Source organism: Entelurus aequoreus, linkage group LG03 (genome assembly GCF_033978785.1).
Source record: "Entelurus aequoreus isolate RoL-2023_Sb linkage group LG03, RoL_Eaeq_v1.1, whole genome shotgun sequence".
Taxonomy (NCBI): domain Eukaryota; kingdom Metazoa; phylum Chordata; class Actinopteri; order Syngnathiformes; family Syngnathidae; genus Entelurus; species Entelurus aequoreus.
The window spans coordinates 11,723,924-11,736,494 of NC_084733.1; the positions used below are offsets into that span (position 1 = coordinate 11,723,924).

The 12,571-nt window shown below is 39.1% G+C and overlaps 1 protein-coding gene across 2 annotated transcripts in view; it reads left to right on the forward strand.

Annotated features, from left to right (window-relative positions):
• sos2 (son of sevenless homolog 2 (Drosophila)) overlaps positions 1–12,571 on the forward strand; it is an 83,868-nt gene that overhangs the window by 28,385 nt on the left and 42,912 nt on the right. For both annotated transcript variants that reach the window (XM_062041223.1, XM_062041224.1), the window contains exons 2-4: positions 6,972–7,097; positions 7,162–7,293; positions 7,373–7,537. In XM_062041223.1, the coding sequence (XP_061897207.1) occupies positions 6,972–7,097; positions 7,162–7,293; positions 7,373–7,537 (423 nt within the window). The remainder of the gene's footprint in view (positions 1–6,971; positions 7,098–7,161; positions 7,294–7,372; positions 7,538–12,571) is intronic.

Consider the following 12,571-nt stretch of genomic DNA (forward strand, 5'->3'; position numbering starts at 1 on the left):
TTGATTTAATTTAAAAAAAAAAAAAAAAAAAAGATACCGATTATTAAAAAAACGATACAGATAATTTCCGATATTACATTTTAATGCATAAATCGGCCGATAATATCGGCAGGCCGATATTATCGGACATCTCTAACGGTTATGGTTATAGTTTAAATTCATATGGAACAATTGCGTCAGGTATTTGATGAGAACGACTTTATATTGTCAATACAAGCTACTGAGTTTAACTTTTAACGTTTTCTGCTGGTGGTGTGCCTCGGGATTTTTTCTATGAAAAAAATGTGCCTTTGCTCAATTTAGGTTTGAAAAACACTGCCTTACATGAATTAAATAAAACAAACAAACACACACATATCTGGCATGATTATATATTATTACAGTTTAAAATATAGGTATTTTCTTTTTTGTCAAAATTAGTTTAAAAAAAAAAATGAAGCATTTTATTGAGACACATTTTTTCCAGGCTTTTTGTGGGCCACATGAAATGATGTGATGGGTCTGGAGTTTGTCACCTCTTTTACTGTGGTTTATTATTAACAAATAAAGCCTCCATGTCAGCTTTTTAGTTTTGATTCTTATGTGATTAACGTTCAAAATGTTCACTTTTTTATGCCTTCATAACATCTAATTTAAAAAAAAAAAGTTTTGTGTGTGGCCCTAATTATCCTTCAAAATGTTCAAATAGGCCATATTTTATGCATTTTTTTTGTAATGAGGTTTGTTCCCCGGGGCCAGACTCTGGACACGCCTGTCTGGAAATGATCATAAATAATGATCTTTTAAGTTAATTATGCAGAAAAGCAAAATGTATGCCCAAAACCTAATTACACGCGGCAAGCTCAAACCTCGTGTTTGTTCTTACAATTATTAATTTTATTGTATTTAAGATGAAGTGATGACAAGCAGGCATTTGCCCCCCCCCCCCCCCCCACACTAGTCACAGTTTTTGTGTTTTGATACCAATAAGTTTCATGCACACTTTCTTCCTGCGTACCACACTGTCGGCTGGCGGTGGTTTGACACGTGTTGCACGCGGACCTCTGAGGAGCAGGCCAACTATTTGCTGAATGCAATGCGAAGGAAACCCCCGTGGTTTTTGTGCCGTCGTGACTCACGACTCTCGGCGTCCTGTGGAATTTGGTCAAGTGCAGGCGTGCGTCTTATCTCATTTCCTCACTTCTGCTTTTAAAAGTATATATATCAGTGTTTCCCACACATTCATTTATTTGTGACGTCTGCCACAAATAGATTTTTTTTTTAAAATTTGTATTTTTAATTTTTTTATTTTTTTTTGTCCTGTCCAGCTTCTCAGGCAAATTGATGTAGATGCCCATATCGGCTGTTCAGATTTACTTTACAAAAGAGAAGTGTAGGATACTTCTCTTGTTGCCTTATTTGTATTTGACTTTATTAAATGTATTTATATTATCATTTGGTGCAGCCGGGCCGGAGCAGGAGGGGATAGAAAGAGAGAAAAAAAGAAGACCGAGGGGGAAATTGTGGGGACAAGAGGGGGATTAGACAGAGAGACAAAAACAACAACAGCAAACACAACAACAACAACAATAGAGCAACATCAGCAAATACGACACGTACAAATATGATGGTAAAAGTTTATGTTGCTGGTAAATAATATGGTTGTAGTAGTAGGCTGAAGTTAAATTATTTAGTATGCACTAATTAAAGGGGCAGAGCTTTAAGAGACATTTTAGCTTTTATATTTTATAAGATATATTTTTTGTAAGAACCACAATTAATACATATATTTCAGTGAATAACTTATTGTTCAAATCTGTATATAAATATGTACATAAAGTGTTGTAATTATATTGTAAAATGGATAAATGGATGGATGATGGACGTTTAAAACAAAACTGTTATTATTAATTAGTAAGTATACATTTTTTGAGCCTTTTTAGAGAAAATCATATCATTGTAGTAAATTATGCAAATTACTCGGTGATGTTATGGTGACCACGCCCATAGCCACGCCCCCACCGCCACAGGTATCTTGGCAGTTTATGGGAAACACTGCATATATATATATTTATATATATATATTAGGGCTGTGAATCTTTGGGTGTCCCACGATTCGATTCAATATCGATTCTTGGGGTCACGATTCGATTCAAAATCGATTTTTATTTATTTTATTTTTTTTTTCAATTCAACACGATTCTCGATTCAAAAACGATATTTTTCCGATTCAAAAGGATTCTCTATTCATTCAATACATAGGATTTCAGCAGGATCTACCCCAGTCTGCTGACATGCAAGCAGAGTAGTAGATTTTTGTAAAAAGCTTTTATAATTGTCAAGGACAATGTTTTATCAACAGATTGCAATAATGTAAATTTGTTTTAACTATTAAATGAACCAAAAATAGGACTTATTTTATCTTTGTGAAAATATTGGACACAGTGTGTTGTCAAGCTTATGAGATGCGATGCAAGTGTAAGCCACTGTGACACATTTATTTTTATTTTTGTAAATGTCTAATGATAGTGTTAATGAGGGATTTTTAATCACTGCTATGTTGAAATTATAACTAATATTGATACTGTTGTTGATAATATTATAATTTTTGTTTCACTACTTTTGGTTTGTTCTGTGTCGTGTTTGTGTCTCCTCTCAATTGCTCTGTTTATTGCAGTTCTGAGTGTTGCTGGGTCGGGTTTGGTTTTGGAATTGGATTGCATTGTTATGGTATTGCTGTGTATTGTTTTGTTGGATTGATTAATTACAGAAAAAAATACAATAAAAAATAAAATACAATTTTGAATAAAAAAATTGATTTTTTGAAAATGAGAATCGATTCTGAATCGCACAACGTGAGAATCGTGATTCGAATTCGAATCGATTTTCCCCCACACCCCTAATATATATATATATATATATATATATATATATATATATATATATATATATATATATATATATATATATATATATATATATATATATATATATATATATATATATATATATTAGGGGGGTAATGGTACACAAAAATGTTGGTTCGGTACGTACCTCGGTTTAGAGGTCACGGTTCGGTTAATTTTCAGTACAGTAAGAAAACAACAAAATATACATTTTTGGGTTATTTTTTTACCAAATTTGCAAAGTCTTCCACCAAAAATATTTTTCTTACTGGAATATTTGATGTGAAGTAATGGGAACCTTGGATAGGTCAATAATTCATAATAACATTGATTTTGATTCAATATTATGTTTTGAGCAATGACAGTTTGAAAGAAAAAAAAACAGCTTTGTTTTATTATTCAACATTGCAACTTTTTTTAAATTACATTTAACCTTTAAGCCTTTTTATTTCACTTTTGTTATGTTTTTGTTTATTTTAATAGTATTTTTAGAATGTGCTGTGGGCCTTTAAAGCATTAGCTGTGGGCCGCAAATGGCCTCCGGGACACACTTTTGACACCCCTGCTATAGATAATAAAACATTAAATCTGATAAATCTATGGATAAAAAGCAGAGCCTGGCGACGCATGCGCGTTTATCATAACTCTCTCGCTCTCTCTGTCTCTGCCCTTCCCTCACCAATGCTGCTGTGCGCACAATTTTTTTGTTTTTAACCCCTTCCTAACCCTGAACGTACATTGAAAATACACGCAACCCTAACTCAAAATGCCGGACATTCGAGGCATTTAAGAAACTCCGCCCTGACAGCTCCGCAAAAGAGGACATGTCCGGTGAAAAGAGGACGTATGGTCAGTCTATCGTAGCCCGTTAGCTGCTAGCATGCCGTGTGTTGTGCCTCGGTGTGCATTGTTTACACAACGTGCGTTACGCTACTTAATATGTCCGTTGGTAAACTCGTTCGGTACACTTCCGAACCGAACCGACACCCCCGTACAGAAATGGTTCAATACAAATACACGTACCGTTACACCCCTAATATATATATATATATATGTATATATATATATATATATATATATCGGTGTGTGTGTATATATCTCATGTTTGTTTCCAAGTAGTGGCGTGTGCATCCAAATGATGTACAGAAACATGAACCAGGCCAGCTTGTTTCAAACGTAGAAACGTGGTTGAAATGAATTGAAGTACACGACATAAGCGCGGCACTATTTGACATTCCTGTATTTCCTCGTTTATCACTTCTGTCTCAGCCAAGACTACTTGAAGCGGAGGGGACTTCCTGCACGGCGCCCGCGTCTCCACTCAGTCAGAGCGCAAGAATGCGCCACACCGATGACGTTGGTGCTGACCTTTTTAACTCTTTGCTCGCATTCCTTCCTGCGGGGCCTGTGTTTTCACTTTTTTTTTCTTCTTCTGGGCTCTACTTTGGTTTACGCATGTTTGTGTACAGGCCTGTTTTGTGTCCACCTGCACGCATTCCTTGCCTTTTTTTTTTCTGCTTTGAGAGGCTCTCAACCAACTGCATTCCTGCCAGAGGGCTCGGCTCCATTGACGGCAACTTTCTGTACCTCGCGCCTTCGGACAGCCACGCCCCCGTCCCTCTCGCTTTCTGCACCACCGGCCACGCCCTTCTTTTTATGTGCCCAATTGCTGAGATTTAAATGATGCAGTAAATTAACACGTGTATTTCAGGTCAAGCTAGGGTTGGGCAATATAGCTGAAAACTGCATCATGATACTGATATACAGTCGTGGTCAAAAGTTGACATACACTTGTAAAGCACATAATGTCATGGCTGTCTTTAGTTTCCAATCATTTCTACAACTCTTATTTTTTTGTGATAGAGTGATTGGAGCACATACTTGTTGGTCACAAAAAACATTCATGAAGTTTGGTTCTTTTATGAATTTATTATGGGTCTACTACTATCTGCTGGGTCAAAAGTATACATACAACAATGTTAATATTTGCTTACATGTCCCTTGGCAAGTTTCACTGCAATAAGGCACTTTTGGTAGCCATCCACAAGCTTCTGCTTGAATTTTTGACCACTCCTCTTGACAAAATTGGTGCAGTTCAGCTAAATTTGTTGGTTTTCTGACATGGACTTGTTTCTTCAGCATTGTCCACACATTGGACTTTGGGAAGGCCATTCTAAAACCTTAATTCTGGCTTCATTTAGCCATTCCTTTACCACTTTTGACGTGTGTTAGGGGTCATTGTCCTGGCGGAACACCCAACTGCGCCCAAGACCCAATCCTCCGGGCTGATGATTCTTCAGGACAACCTAAAATCATCAGCCCGGAGGTTGGCTTCTTGGGCGCAGTTGGGTCTTAAATTCAATTGAATAGACTGCAAATACAAGATACTTAACGTTCGAACTGGAAAACTTTATTCTTTGCAAATATTAGCTCTTTTGGAATTTGATGCCTGCAACATGTTTCAAAAAAGCTGGCCGAAGTGGCAAAAAAGCTGAGAAAGTTGAGGAATGCTCATCAAACACTTATTTGGAACAACCCACAGGCGAATAGGCTAATTGGGAACAGATGGGTGCCATGATTAAGTATAAAAGCAGCTTCCATGAAATGCTCAGTCATTCACAAACAAGGATGGGTCGAGGGTCACCACTTTGTCAACAAATGCGTGAGCAAATTGTCCAACAGTTCAGGAAAAACATTTCTCAACCAGCTATTGCAAGGAATTTAGGGATTTCACCATCTACGGTCCGTAATATCATCAAAAAGTTCAGAGAATCTGGAGAAATCACTTCACGTAAGCGATGATATTACAGACCCTCTATCCCTCAGGCGGTACTGCATCAAAAAGTGACATCAGTGTGTAAAGGATATCACCACATGGGCTCAGGAACACTTCAGTAAACCACTGTCAGTAACTACACTTAGTCGCTACACCTGTAAGTGCAAGTTAAAACTCTACTATGCAAAGCGAAAGCCATTTATCAACAACACCCAGAAACGCCGCCGGCTTCGCTGGGCCCGAGCTCATCTAAGATGGACTGATGTAAAAGTGTTCTGTGGTCTGACGAGTCCACATTTCAAATTGTTTTTGGAAACTGTGGACGTCGTGTCTTCCGGACCAAAGAGGAAAAGAACCATTCGGATTGTTATAGGCACAAAGTTCAAAAGGCAGCATCTGTGATGGTATGGGGGTGTATTAGTGCCCAAGGCATGGGTAACTTACACATCACCATTAAAGTTGAAAGGTACATACACGTTTTAGAGCAACATATGTTGCCATCCAAGCACTGTTATCATGGACGCCCCTGCTTATTTTAGCAAGACGATGCCAAGCCACGTGTTACAACAGCGTGGCTTCATAGTAAAAGAGTGCGGGTACTAGACTGGCCTGCCTGTAGTCCAGACCTGTCTCCCATTGAAAATGTGTGGCGCATTATGAAGCCTAAAATACCACAACGGAGACCCCCGGACTGTTGAACAACTTAAGCTGTACATCAAGCAAGAATGGGAAATAATTCCACCTGAAAAGCTTCAAAAATGTGTCTCCTCAGTTCCCAAACGTTTACTGAGTGTTGTTAAAAGGAAAGGCCATGCAACACAGTGGTAAAAAAGCCCCTGTGCCAACTTTTTTGCAATGCGTTGCTGCCATTAAATTCTAAGTTAATGATTATTTGCAAAAAAAAAAATTAGTTCCTCAGTTGGAACATTAAATATCTTGTCTTTGTAGTCTATTCAATTGAATATAAGTTGAAAAGTATTTGCAAATCATTGTATTCTGTTTTTATTTACCATTTACACAAAGTGCCAACTTCACTGGTTTTGGGTTTCGTCGTTTCCATCCCAGTGACATCTGTGATGGTGCACAGCTGCTATTAAAACCTGTTCAATCTTGCCGCCCTGACGTCTTTTAAACGTGACCTGATCCTAGGGGGAGGGGGAGGGGCACGGCACCAGATGTTGATGATCGCATCTGACACATGCCCCCATGACATCATTTTTGTGGTTCTAGAGGGGGGCGGTTTTGCATGTGGCACGCTCAAACCTGGCATAAGACAAGTGACACTGACGTACTTGCTTTGGTCTGTTTAGGTACAGAAGCAGGTCCATCCGAACCTCCTGGCGAAGGAGGACGCCCTCCAGCACATCGAGGAGCTGATCCTGCAGCTGCTCAACATGCTGTGCGTAGCGCAGCCTCGCTCGGTGCAGGACGTGGAGGTAAACGCTCGCCCCTACACACCTAGCAACGTGGCAGGAAAAACCTCTCCCCTTTTGTCCCCAGGAACGAGTCCAGAAGACTTTCCCCCATCCCATAGACAAGTGGGCCATTGCCGACGCTCAGTCGGCCATCGAGAAACGAAAGAGGCGGAACCCCTTACTTCTCCCCGTGGATAAGATACACCCGCTGCTTAAGGTTCGGAAGAAACCGCTCCATCGTCACCGAGCATCTCGAAATCATACACAACTTTGCCTCTTTGTCTTTTTCCCCGCAGGAAGTTCTGGGCTACAGAGTGGACTACCACGTGTCTTTGTACATTGTGGCCGTTCTGGAGTACATATCGGCGGACATTTTGAAACTGGCGGGCAACTACGTCGGCAACATTCGGCACTACGAGATCAGCCAGCAGGACATTAAAGTGTCCATGTGTGCAGACAAGGTGCAGCTTTTTAAAAAAACAACAACACACGTTTTCACACAGTGGTCCTGTCCGGTTCAATTCAGGAAAGGATAAATCCTGATTATCTGCAACTGAACTCTTTAGATTGTTTTAAAACTAAGGCTGGGCAATATACCGTATTTTTTGGACTATAAATCGCTCCGGAGTATAAGTCGCACCAGACGAAAACGCATAATAAAGAAGGAAAAAACATATATAAGTCGCACTGGAGTATAAATCGCAATTTTTTGGGAAATGTATTTGATAAAAGCCAACACCAAGAATAGACATTTGAAAGGCAATTACAAATAAATAAAGAATAGTGAACAACAGGCTGAATAAGTGTACGTTATATGAGGCATAAATAACCAACTGAGAACGTGCCTGGTATGTTAATGTAACATATTATGGTAAGAGTCATTCAAATAACTATAACATATAGAACATGCTATACGTTTACCAAACAATCTGTCACTCCTAATCGCTAAATCCCATGAAATCTTATACGTCTAGTCTCTTACGTGAATGAGCTAAATAATATTATTTGATATTTTACGGTAATGTGTTAATAATTTCACACATAAGTCGCTTCTGAGTATAAGTCGCACCCCCGGCCAAACTATGAAAAAAACTGCGACTTGTAGTCCGAAAAATACGGTAGCTGAAAACTGCATCACTATATCGATAAAAGTGTTTTATATTGATATTTTTTTATGATCTATGGAAAATAAGGACCAGGAGAAAAATAAATGTATTTAGATTGTACGGTAGGTCTTTGTTCATCAGAATCAGAATATTTTTTATCGCCATTGTTAGTTTAGTCTTTATTTGAAGGGACAATGCACAGAAACATTAAGCTCAAAGACAGATATGTTCTGTACCAGATTATAGCTAAATAGCTCATTTCCATCTGCAGTCACTGGCTACCTAAATTAAAGGGATACAAAAATCATGCACTAAAATTATGACAATAAAATCATACTATAGCATGTAATCAAATTAAGAAAAGTCATAAAATGCCCTTTCATGGACACATACCGTATTTTTCGGACTATAAGTCGCAGGCTTTTTTCATAGTTTGGCCGGGGGTGCGACTTATATTCAGGAGCAACTTATGTGTGAAATTATTAACACATTACCGTAAAATTTTAAATAATATTATTTAGCTCATTCACGTAAGAGACTAGACCAGGGGTCGGCAACCCGCGGCTCCGGAGCCGCATGCGGCTCTTTGACCACTCTGATGCGGCTCAGCTACATACTCCCGGTTTTCCCAGTATACTTAACGACCCCCCCGATTTTCCCAGGAGACTGCCTCTCCTAGAAACCTCCCAGGGCAAATATTATCCTATTTTCACTCTAATTACTTAATCAAGGGCGTGCCCTAATGGCACTGCATTAATTGTCCTCTATAGCATTTACAAACAGCGTGCCAGCCCGGCCACATGTTATATGTTGCTTTTACTTGCACACGTAGGCGACAGCAAGGCATACTTGCTCAACAGCCACACAGCTTACACTGACGGTGACCTTATAAAACAACTTTAACACTGTTACGTTACAAATATGCGCCACACTGTGAACCCACACCAAAAAAGAATGACAAAAACATTTCTGGAGAACATCCGCACCGTAACACAACACAACAAATACCCAGAATCCCATGCAGCCTAACTCTTCCGGTCTACATTATACACGCCCACTACCACCAAACCCCCCCACACATCAACCCCACCCCCTCTCCGTGCGTCGGTTGAGCGGAAGAGTTAGGGCTGCATGGGATTCTGGGTATTTGTTGTGTTGTGTTTATGTTGTGCTACAGTGCAGATGTTCTCCAGAAATGTGTTTGTCATTCTTTTTTGGTGTGGGTTCACAGTGTGGCGCATATTTGTAACGTAACAGTGTTAAAGTTGTTTTTGTACGACTACCGTCAGTGTAAGCTGTGTGGCTGTTGAACAAGTATGCCTTGCTGGCACTTACGTGAGCAAGCAAAAGCTGCATTCAACATGTGGCCAAGCAGGTACGCTGTTTGGGCAGGCTGTAGAGGGCGCTCAAAGCAGTGCCAGCATGTCCTGAAATTTGGGAGTCTCCCGGAAAATTGAGAGGGTTGGCAAGAAAGACGCCATCAAGCGCCATTCAATTAAAAGTCGCGGGCCGCACTAACGTTAAATTTCCTTATTAAGATGCGTGCCGGTGCGTGTGTCAGAGACCCCTGGTTAACATAGCGCAAAGCAATTTAAGCTTTGTATGCGGTGTTTTTCATTTAAAATTATCAAAAAATTTTTGTGGCTCCCATTGTTTTCTTTAATTTGTGAAACTTTCCAAGATGGCTCTTTGAGTGGTAAAGGTTGCCGACCCCTGGACTAGACGTATAAGATTTCATGGGATTTAGCGATTAGGAGTGACAGATTGTTTGGTAAACGTATAGCATGTTCTATATGTTATAGTTATTTGAATGACTCTTACCATAATATGTTACGTTAACATACCAGGCACGTTCTCAGTTGGTTATTTATGCCTCATATAACGTACACTTATTCAGCCTGTTGTTCATTATTCTTTATTTATTTTAAATTGCCTTTCATATGTCTATTCTTGGTGTTGGGTTTTATCAAATACATTTCCCCCAAAAATGCGACTTATACTCCAGTGCGACTTATATGTTTTTTTCCTTCTTTATTATGCATTTTCGGCCGGTGCGACTTATACTCCGAAGCGACTTCTAGTCCGAAAAATACGGTACTTAATATACAATACAACCACACCTCGTTTACATCATCACACAAATACAATACATGCTCTTGTTCACATCTATAGTCATTTGTAAAAACAACCATGATTTTAACAGACACACCTCACAATATACAACAAAAATGCTCTCATGGATAAATATAATACACATTAAGTAGATGTGTCAAACATAGTGCCCACCTTAGTGAGAACGTGTTCACAAACTAGGAATTTTACTTGGCGCAATCGTGCAACATTAAACACATATAACACAGGATGGAATAACATGAACTGTAACTGAGCTATCAGATCTTGTTAGTGTTCATGTGCCTGATGGCCGAGGGGGAAAAAACTGTTTAGGTGGCGGTAGGTGTGGGTCTGGATGGACCGTAGTCTCCTGCCTGAGGGGAGAATAGTTTGTGTCCAGGGTGAGAAGAGTCAGCTGCATGCAACCAACCTTGCTACGCAACTTCTGGTTTCTTTCAACAAAGAATACAAAGAAAATACTTAACTTTTTATTAAACACATTTTTTTATTAATATTTGTTACGTGTCCTTCGCGGTATAATATATTGATATCATTTTATCACCCAGCCCTAAGAAAACTCGATTCCTGCTGGTCAGCGTCCCTGTGAAAATAATGGTTATATTGTATTCTGTTTCGTGGTCAAACTTTAACAGTGTGTAGAAATTTGCACACATTTAAAATATATTCGTAAACAAACCTGCCTATTTTCTTTATAAATTACTAGGGGTGTAACGGTACACACAAATTTCGGTTCGGTACGTACCTCGGTTTAGAGGCCACGGTTCGGTTCATTTTCGGTACAGTAAGAAAACAACAAAATATACACTACCGTTCAAAAGTTTGGGGTCACATTAAAATGTCCTTATTTTTCAATGAAGATAACTTTAAGCTAGTCTTAACTTTAAAGAAATACACTCTATACATTGCTAATGTGGTAAATGACTATTCTAGCTGTAAATGTCTGGTTTTTGGTGCAATATCTACATAGGTGTATAGAGGCCCATTTCCAGCAACTATCACTCCAGTGTTCTAATGGTACAATGTGTTTGCTCATTGGCTCAGAAGGCTAATTGATGATTAGAAAACCCTTGTGCAATCATGTTCACACATCTGAAAACAGTTTAGCTCGTTACAGAAGCTACAAAACTGACCTTCCTTTGAGCAGATTGAGTTTCTGGAGCATCACATTTGTGGGGTCAATTAAACGCTCAAAATGGCCAGAAAAAGAGAACTTTCATCTGAAACTCGACAGTCTATTCTTGTTCTTAGAAATGAAGGCTATTCCACAAAATTGTTTGGGTGACCCCAAACTTTTGAACGGTAGTGTACATTTTTGGGTTATTTCTTTACCAAATTTGCAAAATCTTCCACCAAAAATATTTTTCTTAGTGGAATATTTGATGTGAAGTAATGGGAACCTTGGATAGGTCAATAATTCATAATAACATTGATTTTGATTCAATATTATGTTTTGAGCAATGACGGTTTGAAAGAAAAAAAAAACAGCTTTGTTTTATTAGTCAACTTTGCAACTTTTTCTAAATTACATTTAACCTTTAAGCTTTTTTATTTCACTTTTGTTACGTTTTTGTTTATTTTAATAGTATTTTTAGAATGTGCCGTGGGCCTTTAAAACATTAGCTGTGGGCCGCAAATGGCCTCCGGGGCACACTTTTGACACCCCTGCTATAGATAATAAAAAATTAAATCTGATAAATCTATGGATAAAAAGCAGAGACTGGCGATGCGTGCACGTTTATCATAACTCTCTCGCTCTCTCTGTCTCTGCCCCTCCCTCACCAATGCTGCTGCGCACACAATTTGTTTTGTTTTTAACCCCTTCTTAACCCTGAACGTACATTGAAAATACACACAACCCTAACTCAAAATGCCGGACATTTGAGGCATTTAAGAAACTCCGCCCTGACAGCTCCGCAAAAGAGGACATGTCCGGTGAAAAGAGGACGTATGGTCAGTCTATCCTAGCCCGTTAGCTGCTAGCATGCCGTGTGTTGTGCCTCGGTGTGCATTGTTTACACAACGTGCGTTACGCTACTTAATATGTCCGTGTGGAAACTCGTTCGGTACACCTCTGAACCGAACCGGAACCCCCGTACCGAAACGGTTCAATACAAATACACGTACTGTTAAACCCTTATAAATTACTTGTTTTAAAGGGGCTGTTTGCAACATTTACACAGATGTCTCGAGGACTCTGTTTTAAAAGACTGGAGACTAGACTCGAGCCATCATATTTAAGTCTGTGAGCATGAAATG